The following is a 19,335-nucleotide window of genomic DNA, read 5'->3' on the forward strand; positions in this document are numbered from 1 at the left end:
AATGCAATGATTAACAGGAAGCTAGGAGCTGACACACGGACCAGCTTTCGCCCCGGAGAAGAAGCAGGGTTTGAAGTCCTGGAGCGATGACCAGCAGCAACGCGGTCACCTCGCCCACTGGGGATTTTGCTCTGGGCATGCGCAGACTCACTGGTGTCTCAGCCTCCCCGGGGTGGAGCATTTTTGTGAAGCAACCGAGCACAGGCGAAGCAAATGCAAAGAAGCTACTTCAGAAATGTGTCAAAGAAAAGTGAAAATGGCAACGGAGCCGTAAATGAAAGGGGAAGGAAGAGGGGAAATAAAAAGAAGAAGAAGAAGAAGAAGAAGAAAAAAAAGAACGAGAATAGTTGACTGCTGACCAGGACGGCGTCTGCCACCAGGCTGAGGTTGGAACCTGGGGAAAACTGTAAGTTAAATATATCCAGGCTCTGATCTCAAATGACATCTTCCTTCCGGATCGTGAAGGATGGGCTCTTGGAAGTACTGTCTGTTCAGTGCGTCTCTTATGACTGCCCTGATTTTTGTGTTCATTTGCAATGACAAGTTGTGGGAGAATAAGCGTTTGCTGAGGGCGGCCCCGTTCAACACTTCTCTCTTAGCTGAAGCCTGTCTTCAGATGGTGAATGGGGAAGTTTTCCCTCCGACAGAAAACACGCTAAAAACGACCCTCCGCACATCTACCTGCTCTGAGTACAGGGTCCAGAGTCATTATATCACAGAGACACTCTCTGAAGAAGAAGCCGGCTTCCCTCTGGCTTTTGTGGTGACTCTCCACAAGGACTTTGACACTTTTGAGAGACTCTTCAGGTCTATTTACATGCCCCAAAATGTCTACTGTGTGCACGTAGACAAGAAGGCAACAGAGAAATTGAAAAGTGAGGTGGGACAGTTGCTGAGCTGTTTCCCCAATGCTTTCCTGGCTTCGAAGATGGAGCCCGTGGTCTACGGAGGGATTTCCAGGCTCCAAGCGGACCTGAACTGCCTGAAGGACCTGGTGGCCTCGGAGGTGCCGTGGAAGTACGTCCTCAACACCTGTGGGCAGGATTTCCCCCTGAAGACCAACAAGGAAATCGTTCAGTACCTGAAAGGATTTATAGGGAAAAATCTCACCCCAGGAGTACTGCCCCCCGCTCACGCAATTGATCGGACCAAATATGTCCACCAAGAATTACTAAACAGGAAAAACTCCTATGTGTATAAAACGACAAAATTAAAGACTCCTGCCCCTCACAATATGACAGTTTACTTTGGCACGGCCTATGTGGCCCTCACAAGGGAATTTGCCAACTTCGTCCTCCAGGATCCGCAAGCGCTGGACCTGCTCTCTTGGTCCAAGGATACCTATAGCCCTGATGAGCATTTCTGGGTGACACTCAATAGGATTCCTGGTAAGTGTGTTGCTTTTGTTGTTGCGGTTACTGTTTAAGAGATGGAGGCCTCATTATGTTGCTCAGGCTGGCCTCAGATTCCTGGCCTCTAATAATCCTTCTACCTTAGCCTCCTGGGTAGCTAAGACACATGCCACTGAACCTGACTTCTTTTTTGTTTTTTGTTTCTGTGAATAAACGTGTCATGGTCACTATTGAATATACTGCTTAAAAGATAGCTAAAAGTTGTTAATAGTTCAAACTTCTTTATACCTTCAAATGTTATTCTTTAAAACACAACCTATAGCCGGGTGTGGTGGCCCACGCTTGTAATCCCCGCGCTTGGGAGGCTGAGACAGGAGGATCGCACAGGTTCGAAGCCAGCCTCAGCTACTTAGAGAAGCTCTCAGCAACTTCGTGAGACCCTGTTTCTAAATAAAATATAAAATGGGTCTGGGAGTATAGCCCAGAGGTAGAAAGCTTCTGGGTTTCACCCTCAGTAAAACCAAAATAAATAAATAAATAAATCACAAGTTATTTTTTTATTGATTTTTTATTAATAATTTGTGTGTGTGTGTGTACTGGGGATTGAACAGAGGAACATTCTCCCTCTTAGCTAAATCCCCAACCCTTTTTATTTTTAAAACTGGGTTTTGTTAGCTCTGGGATTTTAGGTGTGCTCCACTCTACCCAGCTAATTTTATTTTATATTCAGGAATCATACTTGTGTACATCCACGGGCTATGATGTGATGTTCTGATGCATGTGGGATAACTGAATCAAGCTCATTCACATGCCCACCCATCACCTGTCATATTTTGTGGTGAAACATTTGAAATTTACTCCCTTAGTTTGGAGCTATAATATATTATCATTGACACTTCTGTGCAATAGTTCTCAAAAGCTATAAAGCTTTGAGCCGCGCGTGGTGGTGCACGCTTGTAATCCCAGCATTCTGGAGGCTGAGACCAGAGGACCGTGGTTCTCAGACAGCCTCAGCTACTTAGGGAGGCCCTCCGCAACTCAGTGAGACCCCGTTTCAAGGAAATAAAATGACTAAAAAATAGGGCCGGGGTGTGGCTTAGAGGTAGAACTCCCCTGGGTTCCATCCCCAGTACCGCAAAAAAGGGAAAAAAAGCTATTCTTCTCTACCTGAAATTTTGTACCCTTTGATCAACAACTATTTCCCCCCTACCCCACTCTTTCTTCATATGCTTTATTAAGATTCAACTTTTTTAGATTCTGCATTTAAGTGAGATCATCAGGAATTTGTCTTTCTGTGCCTGGCTTATTTCACGTCAAGTAATGAATATTCTTCTAGATTCATCCATGTGGTCACAAATGATAGGATTTTTTCTTTTAAAGGGGTGAATAGTATTTCATTTTTCACATATACCACATGAATGTTAATTTAAAAAATCTTTATAACAACTCTGTTCAAAGAAGATACAACTCATCTTTATTTTGCAGATGAGAAAACAGAGGCATAAATTAGCAGAGCAAGTTGAAAATTCGACTATCTAGTTTGATTTTGCTGATGTACTAAGCTGCTCTTTGGACCCAAATCAGAACTTAGCCTAGACATAGGGAAATAGATTGAGGGAATACTATACCTCACTGGAACAAATTAAACCTAATTCCCTTTTAACTTCAACCTATTTAAAATCGGGGGTAAATATTATAAGTAAATTTTGAATGACAATTTGAACTTTTGAATATTTTTGTCAACATTATAGCTCCATAGCTAAATTTCCACCCTTTTAAAATGGGAAGGCAGGCCAAGTGTGGTAGCGCACGCTTGTAATCCCAGCATTAGGGAGGTGGAGACTAGAGGATCGTGGTTTGAGGACAGCCTCAGCTACTTGGCGAGGCCCTTTGCAACTCAGTGAGACCCTGTTTCAAAAATAAAGAGACCAAAAAAAAAAAAAAATAGGGCTGAGGGTGTAGCTCGGAGGTACACTGCCCCTGATTTCCAGCCCCAGTACCGCAAAAATAAATAAATACATACATACATACATACATACATACATACATACATACATAAAATGGGAAGCCAGGCATAGTGGTGAATGCTTGTACTTGGGCAATTGAGACAGGAGGGTGGCCGGTTCAAGGACTGCCTCAGCAACTTAACATGACCCTTTTTCAGAATAAAAAAGGATTAGGGGTGTGTGTAGCTTAGAGGTAGAACACCCCTAGATTCATTCCTCAATATATATAAAAAAAAGAGCAGGGTGCCACTTTTGAATTTCTCATTTGCAAGTTCTTTCCTGGAATTGGATCATATATTTAGAGCACCTTAAGGATTTCCAGGCCAGCGCCTTCATTTTATAAATAAAGAAACTTCAATATGGTTAGACCCTGAGCCGGGCATGGTGGCTCATGCTTGTAATCCCAGCATTTAGGAGGCTGAGACCAGAGGATTGCGGTTCGCGGACAGCTTCAACTACTTAGTGAGGCCCTCTGCAACTCAGTGAGACCTGGTTTCAAAATAAAGAATAAAAAATAGGGCAGGGGGTGTAGCACAGAGGTCATATGCCCCTGGGTTCCATCCCCAGACCCGCAAAAAAAAAAAAAATTATATATATATATATATATATATATATATATGGTTAGACCCTATGTTCAAGTCACCCAGTTAGCAAGCAGAGGTACCAATTACAAGCCAGGTCTCCCAAGTCTCCTTTAGTCTGAGTTCCAAATGACTGAATAATCTCACATTATTTACAGTGAGCCAGCTCAGTTCTGCTCAGTTCTGCTAGGTCAGCTCAAAATAAAAAATTCAGAGTCACAGCTCAAGGAGAAAAGTAATGGCCTCAACATGAGAATTGGGCCATAGTTTCCATGAACTGAAGTCTCAACCCTGGGTGCATATTACCATTATCCTGAGGTTTTTTTTTAAGTATCTAAGGCCAGGATCATTTCCCAGAGGGTCACCTTCCCAGGGTTGGACCCAGCCAGCAGTGATGGCCCACCTTTCACGTGGCTACCTAGATTTAGAATGCTTCTGGGTATCTAGAGCAGGACCAAGCAATGTCGTGATAAAAAGAAGCAGGGCTCACCAAAGTCAGCTGGGGGCACTGTGCCCTGATGACTGTGCAGAAAAAGGAAGAGGGAAATTCCACTTCTCCCTTATGTGTAACTTGGACCAGGATGTAGCCTGCCACCAGCAATCAGGGAGACAGTGACCCAGCAGTTCCCCAGAGAGCCGCTAAGAGGGTTCAAAGGCCAAAGCACATCCTTTTTCTTTCTTTCTTTTTATTTTTTTTGAAAGAACCAAGACAAACAAAAGGATATTTGAGCTGTAACAGAATTAAGGAGTCTAAGTAAAAGATTTCCTCATGATCAAAAAATAGAACCAACTCATAACTGTGGAAGAAAAATCTAGGGTTTGTGGGACGCAGACAGCAGTACCCCAGGAGCTATGTATAATAAAATGGGTAGTTTCCATGGTGATAAGATTACCCAAAAAGCAGAGGCTGAGGGGCCGCTGTGGAGGAAGCCCCAAGGTTGGATAGGATAGTCACAGAGGCTCTTCCCACCGGGGAATCCATGATTGTAATCGGCCTATTGAACAGAAAGTGAATGCAACACCTTGATTTCCAAGCATGCTTTATGGACTGGAACTGGATTTTTACTCTCCTGGTTAGTGGTAACATCAGCAAAGCAATATAAAACAAATGCACTATTTATGCCTTTCAAAAACTCATAAGAGGGTAGCCCTTGGAGAGTTGTCTGTGTTATGGATGTGGAGGGTACCTGCTGAAGGATCCTGACTGGTCAGCTAACTCCTTCCTGAAAAATGTAGGTGGCTGTCTTGTTTAAAGGTTACCTCTGCTGGGCGTGGTGGCGCACGCTTGTAATCCCTGCACTTGGGAGGCTGAGACAGAAGGATCACGTAGGTTTGAAGCCAGCCTCAGCTACTTAGTGAGGCTCTCAGCAACTTAAGTGAGACCCTGTTTCCAAATAAAATATAGAGTGGGTCTGGGAGTGTAGCCCGGAGGTAGAAGGCCTCTGGGTTCCACCCCCAGTACTACCAAAAAAAAAAAAAAAAAAAAAAGGTTACCTCTGCTATGTGTGGGATCTGGTTATTTCTGTGACAAGGATTTTTCTAGTTGTTGTATATGAATGGCAGGGGTGGGGGAGCAGGCAGGCCTTTTAAGATTGTTCTAAAGCCGGGTGTGGTGGTGCACACTTGTAATCCCAGCATTCGGGAGGCTGAGACAGGAGGATCGTGGTTCCCAGATAGCCTCAGCTACTTACTGAGGCCCTCTGAAACTTAGTGAGACCCTGTTTCAAAATAAACAATAAAAAATCGGCTGGGGGGTGTAGCTTGGAGGTAGATTGTCCCTGGGTTCCATCCCCAGTAAACACCCCCCCACACACACACACTAGATTACTCTAGTTGATTACAGTGATTAGAAGCTTACCACTGGGATTTTCAGATGTGATAGGGCCAGGCAGGGGCAGGTGGCAGGTGGTATTGGGGAGTGGAATTGATTGAATTGTGTTTTTATGTATGTGTGAGTAGTTCAAGATGAAACTCGCCATTCTGTATAATTAATATGCACCTCTTCCCAAATTTACAAGTTCAAGGCCAACCTTGGCAACTAAGCAATATCAGTTTCCAAGTGAAAAATAAAAAGGGCTGGGGTGTAGTTCAATGGTAGAATACCCTGGATTCAACCCCCAGTACTGCCATGAGAGAGAGAGAGAGAGAGAGAGAGAGAGAGAGAGAGAGAGAGAGAGAGAGGACGCGCACGTGAGCAGGAAGGCAGGGAGGGAAAGAGAGAAAGAAGGAAGGAAGAAAGAAAAATGAAAGAGAAAGAAAAGAGAAGAAAGAAGGGAGGGAGGGAGGAAGAAAAATGAAAGAGAAAGAAAAGAGAGAAGGAAGGAAGGAAAGGAGGGAGGGAGGAAGGGAGAAATTCAACATATCCAAAATCGAAATATATGTTATTTATTTATTTATTTTGGTGGTACTGGGGTTCCTGGAAGCCCTTCTACTTCTGGGCTACACCCCCAGACCTATTTTATACTTTTATTTGAAAACAGGTTCTCTTAAGCCAGCGTGTCTGGCTTCAAACCTGCGCGATCCTCCTGTCTCCGCCTCCCAAGCACGGGGATTACAAGCGTGCGCCACCACGCCGGGCCAAATATATGTTATTTAACTCAACATATCCAAGCTATTGCTAGTACACGTGGCAAAGGCTGCCACCGGTCCTCACTGCTCCAGGGTGCTGAGCGCGGTGGACCACAGCTCAGCCCCTGTCTGAGCCGCATCTGTCCTGTCTCTACCATCTTTGCTTTGCCCTCCTCCTCTTCCTGATTGGGAATCCTTGCCTCTGCCCCGAGTTTCCGCTTCCGCTTCCGGTTGCTTGCTGGTGGAGCCCCCTGCCGGTGGCTACCACCTTCTCCGTCATCCCCTGCGTCTGCCTGCCCTGTTGGGGGCAGCCCTCTGGGTCTCATTCACACATTTCCAGGAAGTTGTGTCCTGTGGCCGCCCGCCCGTGGAGCCGGAGCCCTGTTCTCATTTCTTGTCGCCTGGGGCTGGTGTCAGCCTCTCTGCAGACAGCCATCCCTAGCTCAGGCCCTTCAGGCACTGAGGCCGAGTGGCGAGTTTACAAAGGAGTGGCGGGAAAATAAGACTTCTCAGAAGGTAAGAGTCTCCCTTGGCTTGCTCAGGGAAGGCGTGCCTGAGGACCAATGCCGCACAAAGGGGCTTCACAGAGGTGACGAGATACCCTTAGCAACTTAGCCAGGACTGTTCAAAACAAAAAAGTAAAGGGGCTGGAGGTGTAGCTGAGAGATGGGATGCGCCTGGTTCAATTCCCAGTACCAACAGCAACAACAAGAGAGTTTACATATAAAAATGAAGAGAGCCGGGCGTGGTGGCGCACGCTTGTAATCCCCGCCCTTGGGAGGCGGAGACAGGAGGATCGCGCGGGTTCGAAGCCAGCCGCGCGCGCTGGCTTAGGAGACCCTGTTTCCAAATAAAAATATAAAAATAGGTCTGGGAGTGTAGCCCAGAGGTAGAAGGGCTTCCAGGAACCCCAGTACCACCAAAAAAAAAAAAAAAAAAAAAAAAAAGGAGACCCTGTTTTGAAAAATAAAAAAAACTCTAAAAACATAGGGCTGGGGGTGTAGCTTGGAGGTACAGTGCCCCTGGGTTCCATCCCAAGTACCCCCCCCCTAAATAAAAAGGGATTGGATATATGAACATCGTGTCATCACCATATACTTGTGATGATGTGTATGTATATTGTACATCATATTATATGTGACATGTGAATTATATATTATATATATAGCATATTGTATATCCTCTGCATATGATGATGTATCTGTATCTTAACCCTTGTGCTTGGTTAATTACACCATCTCCTAGCATCTCTAAGGAATAACTGGAGCCGTGAACCCATTTCAGTATGTTCAAGAGGTTGCCAGTGATCCTCACCAGCTGTAGTGCCGTTAAGATGTTGATGCACACGGCACCCTGGGCGTGGGCTGCTTCTGGACTTGCTAGAGCGGGAAGGAGTACTGCAGTGTTAATAAGAAGCCAGGCTCCCAAGAGTCAGGCGGGAGGGTGTACCCCCGCAGTTGTGGGATCTCTCTCCTCTCTGCCCTTCTTCCCCACCCTCCTTCCAGCTCATGTCCACCCCTGTCTATTCTCTAACCCAGCCCACAACAAGATGATGTCCATATTTTAGTTTTTCATCCGGCTCTGTGGTGGATAGTTTACAATGATAGGAAAAGAACCATTTGCTGAGGTTTGAGTTCTTCCTCCTCCTACTTTCTGAGTTGTTGGCTGTCTGGGTTTGATGATTCTGCCTAAAATGTGGGCTTTGGGGAGGTTTATTTCACTGGTCACGTGTTCCTTAGATTAAAGCATTTCAAAACTCGTTAGTGGCTTCTACTTTGCTACTACAGAGGAGTATTTTGCATAGGACTCCGTGGGAATTTATTTCAAACTCATTTAAAACTCTGAACAAATGGATGAGAAAAGAGCCTTTTGCAAGAGCAGCGGGCTTTTTTTTTAGAGATGTGAGGAAGAAAAAATGCCAAGATGCCCGAAGGGAAGGAATAGAGAACGGAAGACAATTGCAGATGGTGAGGCCTGCCTGGAGGACAGACCCTTTGCCACCTCCACGGCTCTCCCCCGCCCAGCCTGCCCTGCACACGCTCTGCCAGGTACCATGGCATCATGGGCCCCTGGGCCCTCGATACGGGAGGCCTGTTGTATTCCCATTGTAATGGAGTCCATACTGGCCTCTCTGTCACCACGTGAGACTGGCATGTCCCTTTGGCCCCCCAGCAAGGCCAAGTTGCCAGGAGTTGAGGTGGTGAGATGGAACTGCAGGAACACGGAAAAGCAGGTCTGAACTGAGGAGGTCTTGGGACTGCAGCCCCAGGCCCAGTGGTGCGCCTGGGATCTTACATCTAGAAGGAATTTATGTTCCCCGAAACAGTCAGGATCCAGAGCCTTTGAGATCACTGGGTATATGGACAGACCTGTAGGAGAGAAAGCTTGGGGGATACATTTTACTAGTAGTCTGGCTCAAATCATCTCCATTTTATATCTCTTAGGAAAGGAAACAGACAGTCGGGATACCTGAGAGTTCTTAAGGAAATAGAGTCTCTTGGGAACATGCCAAGTGGCCCCATAGACTTCACCTTTCATGGTAGATTATCTAGGAAGGAGTGGCAGTAGTTTTCGAGTCTAGGAGAAGTTTGGGAAGGAGTCAGCCCGGAGTGGCCCTCTCTTTGCTGCCTTTTCATCCCTCCTCGTTCACCAGTCTCTGGGGTTGTTCCTGTGTGTCTGTGACTCAGACATATTCTGTCCTTAACTCTATTTTCTCCCCCCCACCCCCCCAGCTAAGTTACAAGATTCTTTCCTGGTTCTTTTCTCTCAAGAGCATAATTTCTATCTGATTCCCCCTGAAGTTAAACCCTGATTAGGACTCAGGACACCTAGAAATTCAGTCTCTTCATTGGAAGTTATGGTTGAACAGTTGAAGTTGTTGAAAGTTGTGAATGTATACAGCGACTCTGCAGAACTGAGGACCGCTGGAGATTTTGCCATTTTGTGGGTTTTCAAAAGATTATACTGTGCCCTCACGTTGAGTTGATTTATATGCATTTTACATGTTCATATGTATTGCCATGAAAACTGGGCTGAGTAATAATGGCGTCTATGAACACGTTAATTACACCACCAGCTAGGACTGTGGAGGAATAATCGGAGACGTGAACCCGTTTTCTTATCTTACTGTCCCTCTGGACAGAAACTCCTTTCTGGAAAACCAAAAATAGCATTTCCCCCTGTAGAGATCTGTCTTGATTTTATACTGACTGAGGAAGCTAAAAGTAGATTAAAGAGAAGAAAGAAACTAAGAACAATTGAACTCAAGCCAGTTTTCTTCCGTTGGTGTGCAGTTTAGACGGCAGGGGACCGTCGAGTGTACTGAACAAGTGAGCTGTTCCATCCCGATCCACCCAAATCGCTGGTGGGATTTGGAAGTCAACAGTCCTGGGCCAAAAGCCTGGCTCCACCACTGGGAGTCTGTTTATCTCTTGGCAAGAGGCATAAAGTCTCTGACGGCCTGCTGCCTCTTCTAGATCCCAGGAATGTAGGACTGTGAATTAGAAAAGAGCGTGTGTGTGTGTGTGTGTGTGTGTGTGTGTGTGTGTGTGTGTGTAAGAGAGAGTAACTGGGCTAGAACCCCGGGGCATCTACCACTGAGCCACACTCTCAGCTCTATTTTTTTTTTTTTTTTTGGTGGTACTGGGGGTGGAACCCAGAGGCTTTCTACTTCCGGGCTATACTCCCAAACCTATTTTATATTTTATTTGGAAACAGAGTTTCACTAAGTTGCTGAGAGCCTCACTAAGTAGCTGAGGCTGGCTTCGAACCTGTGTGATCCTCCTGTCTCAGCTTCCCAAGCACAGGGATTACAAGTGTGGGCCAGCACGCCCGGCTTTCTATTTTATTTTTTAATTTGAAACAGAATCTTCCTAAATTGCTCAGGGTCTCACTAAGATGCTGAGGCTGGCCTTGAACCTGAGATCCTCCTGTCCCAGCCTTCCAAGTACTAGGATTATAAACCTGGGCCACCATGCCAGGTTGAAAAGAACCTTTCCTAAAAGGGCAAAAGAGAGGGGATGAGCAGATGAACTGCTTGGACATTGATTCTTTAGGTTCTGGCATAATTACTCTCAGACCTTAATGTCATCAGGTAGAATTTTTGTTGTTGTTTTTAGAGATCAGCTGTGTACTACCGACGTTATCTCAGGTATAGTTCGGCTTTGTAGTGTCACCTGCATGCAAGTCTTTGCTTTTGCTAGGAAGGACCATTCTGGAACTAGTTAAAAGCTTCCCATAGGCCGGGCGTGGTGGTGCACACTTCTAATCCCAGCATTTGGGAGGCTGAGACTGGAGGATGGCGGTTCGCAGACAGCCTTAGCTACTTAGTGAGGCCCTCTGCAACTCAGTGAGACCCTGTTTCAAAATAAAGAATAAGTGTACTTCGCGACTTTTCAGTTGTGGTTCAGCTTTTAAGCAGTCCACGGGGAAGGAGTCCCAAACCTATCTCCCCAGCCCACGTCCTCACCCACACTGACCTTTGCCACCTGTGTTAAACACATCAAAAAGCAGGCTTGGGAGGGTGATTGAGCTGTGGGCGTTATTAGTCATCGGACTACAGAGGTCACTATAAATTACCCTCTTGATGCATTTTGAGGACCAAAGTGAAAAGTGAAATCAAGCATTAAGGGAATTTACCAGAATAATTTTGGTAACCTCTCTGAGAGGTTATGATTAAAAATACCAGAAAGTGAGATTAAAGTGGCTTATTTGGCCCTGACTTGAATTCCCTATATAATTGCTATTCCCCAAACCGACCTTTTGCCTTTATGCCAGTTCTTGTTCTTCTTTTAAGCCCTTCCTTGCCCGGAAAAATCCCAGGGTTATGCGCATTTGTGCTGATGCTGGAACCCTGGGCTCTGCACCTGCCAAACACTTGCTCCAACCCTAAGCCACACCCCAGGCCATGGTTACCTCTGAAGCCTATCCCCGTCACCTGTCCCAAGCTGGTAAAACCTTCAAGAGAAAAATTTAGTATGGGCCCTGCTGGCCTTGCTCCCTCTGCATATCAGGTGTTTCTCTTTTCTTTCTTTTCCTTTTTCCTTTATAATTTTTGTTTGGTACTGGGAGTAGACCCCAGACGCATTCTACCTTAGTGTTACACCCCCCGTCTGATTTTATTTCTTATTTGGAAACAAGATTTCACTAGGTTAATGAGAGTCTCACTACTTTTGGAAGCTGTCCTCGAACCTGTGATCTTTCTGTTTCAGCCTCCTAAGTACATAGGATTACAGGTGTGTGCCACCATGCCCAGCCAGGTGTTTCTTACTTTAATGTTGCCAATAGCTTCTCAGTAGGACTTGTGGTTAAGGCATCAGTTGGAACAGATAGAAAGCACAGCCTTGACGGGAAGGAGCTTTCTATCTTTATGAACCTCCACTCTACCATGTCGGATTGAATTTAATTCCCCTTATGTTAAGAGTATGAAATAATCATGGGGTTGCTTCCATACAGATGCAGAGGTTTTCTGCCATTAAAGTCAAAACTTACAATAGATTCAGATTGAGGGTGCAGCTCAGTGGTAGAACATTTGCCTAGAATGGGTGAGGTCCTGGGTTTAATCACCAGTAACACACACACACACACACACACACACACACACCCCTTACAATAAGTCAAGAGAGTTAGGGCAGTTTTTAAGTCACTGTTGAGGCACAATAAAGCCTTCTGGAAGGCATGGAAATTCCATCATCACATAACAATTCTTTATAATACTAGGCACTGTACTAAAGGCCTGCAGTCCACACCCAAGTTAACTGCCTTATTGACGTAATTTGCATACCATAAAATTTATTGCGGTATAATTTACATGCCATCAGATTCATTCATTTTAAGTGTGCAGCTCAGTGATTTTTAGTAGACTTAGAGTGCTACAACCTTGACCCCAATCTAATTTAGAATACTTTTTTCACCTCAAAGAGGAATGTGATAGCCATTTGCAGCTACTTCTCATTTTTACACCCAACCCTACCTATCTGTGTCTATGGATTTGCCTATTCTGGACATTTTATATGAATCAGATCATACAATATGTGATCCTTTTGTTCGTGGCCCTTTTCAGTTACTTTGCGTGTTTGAGGTTCGTCCATGTTGCAGTGTGAATCTGTGCTTCACCCCTAGGTGTGGAGAAATACTGTTTCATTGTAGGAACAGGCCACATTTATTTGTTCTTTTGTTGAGCGACTTTTGAGTTCTTTCTACTTTTTGGTAATGAAAATCAGAGCTGCTATGAACGTGCTGGAGCTGCTCTCACCTTTTCATTTCTTCTTGGTAGATACCAAGAGTAAAACTGCTGGTCCATTTGATAACTCTTTTCCAAAAGATTGAGACATTTCGCCTGCCTGCCAGCAGTGTGTGATGTTTTCATTTCTCCATATCCTTATCAACAGTTGTTATCGGCTGTATTTTTCTTCCCCCAGTACTAGGGATTGAGCTCAGGGATGTTCTAAATCCCAGTTATACTACTCCCAGTCCCTTTTTTTTTTTTTTTTTGCGGTACTGGGTATGGAACCCAGCGGGATTCTACCTCTGAGCTCCACCCCCAGCCCTATTTTTATTCTTTATTTTTCAACAGGGCCTCACTAAATTGTGGAAGGCTTCACTAAATAGCTGAGGTGAGGCTGGCTATGAACCAGTGAGCCTCCTGTTTTAGCCTCTCCAGTACTGGGATTACAAGCATGTGCCACCACCCTGGCTTGGATTTTTTTTTTTTTTTTTTTTTTTTTTTTTGGTGGTACTGGGGGTGGAACCCAGAGGCTTTCTACCTCTGGGCTATACTCCAAGACCTATTTTCTATTTTATTTGGAAACAGGGTCTCACTAAGTTGCTGAGAGCCTCACTCAGTAGCTGAGGCTGGCTTTGAACCTGTGTGATCCTCCTGTCTTAGCCTCCCAAGGACGGGGATTACAATCGTGCGCCACCACGCCCGGCTCATGGATGTTGTTTTTATGTTAGTTATTCTAATGTGTGTGAAATGATATCTTTTTTTTTTTTTTTTTTGCGGGTTTGGGGATGGAACCCAGGGGCATTTGACCTCCAAGACACACCCCATGCCCCTTTTTTATTCTTTATTTTGAGACCAGGTCTCACTGAGTTGCAGAGGGCCTCACTAAGTAGCTAAGGCTATCCACGAACCGCTATCCTCTGGTCTCAGCCTCCCGAATGCTGGGATTACAAGCGTGAGCTACCACGCTGGGCTAAATGGTATCTTCTTATAGTTTCTATGTGTAGGTCTCTAATTTTAGTGATGTTGAACAATTTTTAATGTGTTTCTTGGCCTTTGGTATATCTTAAAAGAGGACAAAGTATCTTTGGACCTTATTTCTTTGAATCTAGGTAGTGTTGCCATTTCTATTATTTATTTATTTAGTGCTGGGGCTTGAAACCAGTAGCTACACCCCCCAACACTCTTTTTTTTTTTATTTTGAAACAAGGTCTCACTAAGTTGCTGAGGCAAGCCTCAAACCCTTGATCCTCCTATCTCAGCCTCCCAAATACTGGGATTACAAGCATGAGTGATCACGCCCAGCTGTCTTACTTATTTTATTTATTTATTTTTTGGTGATACCGGGGATGGAACCCTTCTACCTCTGGGCTACACTCCCAGACCTATTTTATATTTTATTTGGAAACAGGGTCTCTTAAGCCAGCAAGCCTGGCTCCGAACCTGTTCGATCCTCCTGTCTCCGCCTCCCAAGTGCGGGGATTACAAGCGTGAGTCACCACGCCCAGCCTATGTTATTCTTATTTTAAAGGTAGGAAAATTGAGTTATGAAGAGTTTGTAATAATTTGCCCAAGCTAGTATTTTGCATCAAGAGGATTATGGGTGTTGAAGGTGGGGTCCATTAAGAGATCAAATTGTCATTTCAGGTATTGTGGCAGATACCTGTAACCTCAGCTGTTCAGAAGGTGGAGACAAGCTGGGCATGATGGTGCATGCTTGGAATCCCACCATTCGGGAGGCTGAGACAGGAGAATCAGGTTTGCAGCCAGTCTCAGCTACTTAGTGAGGCCCTTTGCAACTCAGTGAGACCCTGTTTCAAAATAAAGAATAAAAAATAGGGCTGGAGGTGTGGCTCAGAGGTAGAATGCCCCTGGGGTTCCATCCCCAGTACTGAAAAAAAAAAAAAAAAAAAAAAAAAGAAGGAAAGAAGGTGGAGGCAGGAACTGATAAATCCAAGGGTGGCATAGGCACCAAAGCAAGATCCCATCTCAAAACAAACAAACAAACAAAAAACCCAAGAACGCATCGGGCGTGGTGGTGCACACTCCTCATCCCAGTGACACAGGAGGTCAGGGCAGGAGGATGGCAAGTTTCAGGCCTGCCTCTGCAACTTAACAAGAACCTGACTCAAAAGTTAAAAATAAAAAGGGCTGGCGTGTAGCTCAGAGTGAAGCACCTCAGGGTTCGATTTCCAGTATCACCAAGAGGATGAAATTGTCCAACATTGAACTGAGAACATGCTATGTGGGCAAAATAAACACTAATTTAACTTTTTATCTCTGAATCCCCTAAGCAAGCAATCATCCAAGATGCATTTTAGAAAAGTGAATAAAGCAACTCATTTCATCCTAATGGGGCATGTATATATTGTGACGAGACTTCTTTTTCTGTTTTTTTTTTTTTTTTTTTTTTTAATTCAGATCAAGTGACAGCACTTTCCCTTCCTTAAAAAAAAAAAAAAAAAAAATTACCCAGGCGTGGTGGCGCCCCCTTGTAATGTAAGCACTTGGGAGGCTGAGACAGGAGGATCGCACAGGTTCGAAGCCAGCCTCAGTACTTAGGCTCTCAGCAACTTAGTGAGACCCTGTTTCCAAATAAAATATAAAATAGTTCTGGGAGTATAGCCCGGAGGTAGAAAAGCCCCTGGGTTCCACCTCCATCCAGTACCACACACACACACACACAAAAATTAAAATAAAAAAAAACCTCATTGGTACATTGTAATTGTGCATGATACATTCATAGTGAAACTTTCAAATGAGCACATAACATCCTGTGGTCTGTTTCTTCCCCAAGCCTTCCTTTGTCTCCCTTCCTCCCTCCCTCATCCCCTCAAATCCTGCTTTCTTTTCTGTGTTCTCCGTGGCTTGCACACGTGGCTTGCACACGGGAGAGAAACATGTGGTTCTCAACTTTCCGAGTCACTCAACAGGATTCCTTCCTCCTCTCTACACTGACAGTCTTCCAGCCCAGCCTGGGTTCTCTCCCTCCCGGCCGGCGGTTGTCCTGGGGTCCTACTAGGTGCTTCTCTGGCTTTACGTTTGGATTCCTTTCGTTTCACATGATTTGCCCCGAGCTGTAGTCTTCATTTGACCTCGTGTTCCTGGTCTGTGCTGTCTACACGTGACCACCTAGAAATAGTAAAGAGTTGTTCAAATCCATCTTCAAGCTTCTTTCTTGATTTGTATTCCTTTAAATGCTAATTTTTTGGGCTGGAGTGTAGCTCAGCAGTAGCCTGCCCTGGTTCAGTCCCTGGTACCACACATACACAAAAAGAATACTAATTCATAGTTTACCAAGTGTGTCATGCTTAGGACAGTTTCTGACAGGGTTCTATCACCATTTGTTTTTACCTGACATATTCATAGACAGCGCTTCCTAGCTTTCTCCTTATTTGGAATGAAGTAAACTTCAAATTCTTATAATTGTTGCAGTTCTAACTAACTTCCAGCTTTGGTGAAATAATCATAACAATTTCTATGCAGGGTAAACTAGTCACTCTTGTAGAATTTTCCATTCGAATACTGAGTCTTGCAAAGCTGTTTTTAGCTGCTGTTGCGACTTTGCAGGGCTCGGTCCTTTCTGCAGAGCTCCAGTGTCTTCAGTCTTGGGAATCAGGCAAAGGCCTGCCTGGGGGAGTGGAATGGGAGCTGAGCTTCTCCTGGCTTTCGAAGCAAGGAAAGAAAAGTTAAGAAATGAAATCAAAAGCTGGGCATGGTGGCGCATGCTTGTGATCCCAGCACTTGGGAGGCTGAGACAGGAGGATCAAAGGTTTATGGCCAGCCTCTGGAACTTGTGAGGCCCTCTACAACTTAGTGAGACCTTGTTTTAAAATAAAGAATAAATTATGGCTGGCAGGTATATCTCAGGGGCAGAATGCCCCTGGGTTCCATCCCCAGTACCACAAAAAAAGAAAAAGAAAAAAGAAATAAAATAAAATCAAGGAGGGACTGGGGAATGCAGCTCACTGACAGAGTAGCTCTGGGTTCAGTCCCCAGTACCTCAAAATGAAAAAAAAAAAAAAAAAAAAGAAATAAACATTGTTTTATTGAACATCTTTTTATTTTTATTTTTTTTTTCAGCATTAGGGATGAAACCCAGGGGCATTCTGCCTCTGAGCTACACTTTCAGCCCTATTTTTTTATTCTTTATTTTGAAACAGGGTCTCACTGAGTTGCAAAGGGTCTCACTAAGTAGCTGAGGCTGGCCCCAAACCGCAACCCTGCTGCCTCAGCCTCCCAAATGCTGGGATCATAAGCGTGCACCACCATGCCTGGCTCGAACATCTTCTTTAAAAAATTTTCTATTATGGCATCAACCAAGCAATACTCCTGTTGTACCTGTCTACGATGTAGAAATTGCCCCATTCTGTAGAATCAACAGAGGACATCATTAAAATATGATCACTTCTAAAGATCCAGCTCTATTTGTTTTTTTCCTTAACCAAGATTTGGTTTGCCCAGGCTGTCGTTGAACCTTTGATCCCCCCGCCTCAGCTTCCCGAGTGGTTGGGATCACAGGCACGAGCCACTGTACCCAGCTAGAACAAATATTTTTTAAGCACAGGAAGATGAACATGAATTCTTTATTGCTGGTCAAAATCATTTGATCTCCACAGAAAACCTCTGAAGGAAGTGGTTATTATTATCTTCTACTTTCAGATGAGGAAATGGAGGTTCCAGAAGATAAAATTTCTTAATCCAGTTGTATAAATTTTAATTCATGGTCATTCTAATCCACCATACTGCCTTCTAGAAATTTCTGAAGCTCAGAAACTTATTCAGTGAGAATACTACTTTTTGAATTCCCTTACCATGTTGGAGGATCAGGCCTGCCAGATTTCTACACTGTCAAGATAACTGATAGGTAATTTTTATTTATTAGTAAGTCATTAGTATTTTGGAGAAAGGTATTTTATGCCGTGTGTGTGTGTGTGTGTGTGTGTGTGTGTGTGTGTGTGTTACTGTGGATGGAACTCATAGGCATTCTACCTCTAAGCCCTATTCTAATCCAGCCCTACTTTTATTTTTTATTTTGAAGCAGGGTCTCACTAGGTTAATGAGAGTCTGACTGCTTGCTATCTCAGTCTCCCAAGTGCTGGGATTACAAGTGTGCACCACCACACGTGTCTTACTCTATGCCTTTTTATTTTATTTATTTACTTTATTTTATTTTTTGCTGTGCCGGAAATGGAACCCAGGCACATTCTACCTTTGAGGTACACCCCCAGTCCTATTTTTTGTTCTTTATTTTGAAACAGGGTCTCACTGAGTTGCAAAGGGCCTCACTAAGTAGTCAAGGCTGGCTGGGAACTGAGATCCTCCTGTCTCAGCCTCCCAAATGCTGGGATTGCAAACATGTGCCACCACGCCCGGGTTTTTTTGTTTTTTGTTTTTCGGTTTTTTTTTTTTTTTTTTTTTTTTTGCGGGTCTGGGGATGGAACCCAGGGGCATTAGACCTCTGAGCTACGCCCCCTGCCCTATTTTTATTCTTTATATTGAAACCAGGTCTCACTGTGCTGCGGAGGGCCTCACTAAGTAGCTGAGGCTCTCTGAGAACCGCGATACTCAGGTCTCAGCCTCCCAAATTCTGGGATTACCTTTTTAGAAACCGTGTTTGTGGTCGGACATGGTGTTGCACACTTGTAATTCCAGTACTTGGGAGGCTGAGACAGGAGGATCACACAGGTTTCAAGCCAGCCTCAGTTTCCAAATAAAATATAAAATAGGTCCTGGAGTATAGCCCGGAGGTAGAAAAGCCCCTGGGTTCCACCCAAGTACCACACACACACACACACACACACACACACACACACACGCACACACAAAGAAATCCTGTTTGTTAAATGGTCACTTCCCAATCTCACCATCCAATGATGTTTTTTGTTTGACTTGATTATTAACGTGATGGTTGCTAAGTCACGGTATCTTTTTTTATACCCTATACTTCTAACATGTTGTGGCCATCCCCTCTTTCCATGTATCTGTTTATTTATTTATATTCCTAGGAACTTGGGGAATCTGGGGTACTATTTTAGTCAATGAATTACAATCCAGTAACATTTTTACTTTGTGTGTGAGTGTGAGTGTGTGTGTGTGTGTGTGTGAGGTACAGGAGATTGGACCCAGGGACATTCTCGATCTGCACTACACCCCCACCCCTTTTTATTTTTTGTTTTGAAATTGGGTAATTAGGGTCTCCCTAAGTTGCTGAGGCTGTCCTCAAACCTGTGTCCTCCTGTCTCAGTCTTCCAAATACTGGTATCATAAGTGTACAGCACCACGCTGATCATTTTTACTTATTTTGCTTATTGAATTATCCCAGACTTGGTGAGCGGATGCCCCTTCAGGCTAGTGATTATGCCCTTTCCATAAATCCTCATAATTTTTTTTTCAGGCACAGAAATGCCAAGAGATTCTTGTACTTAACCTGCACCAGTCTTGGAGTCAGCCATTTTCTCTAAGGAGCTCTGGTTCCAATGACTGGAGAGCGGTATTTAAACATCAAGAACTAAGCTGGGCGTGGTGGCGCAGGCTTGTAATCCCAGGATTCAGGAGGCTGAGACAGGAGGATCGCAGGTTCGCAGCCAGCCTCAGCTACTTAG

General features: G+C 44.5%; 1 protein-coding gene across 1 annotated transcript in view; it reads left to right on the forward strand.

Moving 5' to 3' along the window:
* Positions 1-466: 466 nt before the first annotated feature.
* GCNT2 (glucosaminyl (N-acetyl) transferase 2 (I blood group)) overlaps positions 467-19,335 on the forward strand; it is a gene marked incomplete at both ends in the record, with an annotated part of 91,471 nt that continues 72,602 nt past the window's right edge. The window contains one exon of the mRNA XM_080710746.1: positions 467-1,388. Coding sequence (XP_080566872.1) covers positions 467-1,388 — 922 coding nt within the window. The remainder of the gene's footprint in view (positions 1,389-19,335) is intronic.

Source organism: Muscardinus avellanarius, assembly GCF_963383645.1.
Source record: "Muscardinus avellanarius genome assembly, chromosome: 14".
Taxonomy (NCBI): Eukaryota; Metazoa; Chordata; class Mammalia; order Rodentia; family Gliridae; genus Muscardinus; species Muscardinus avellanarius.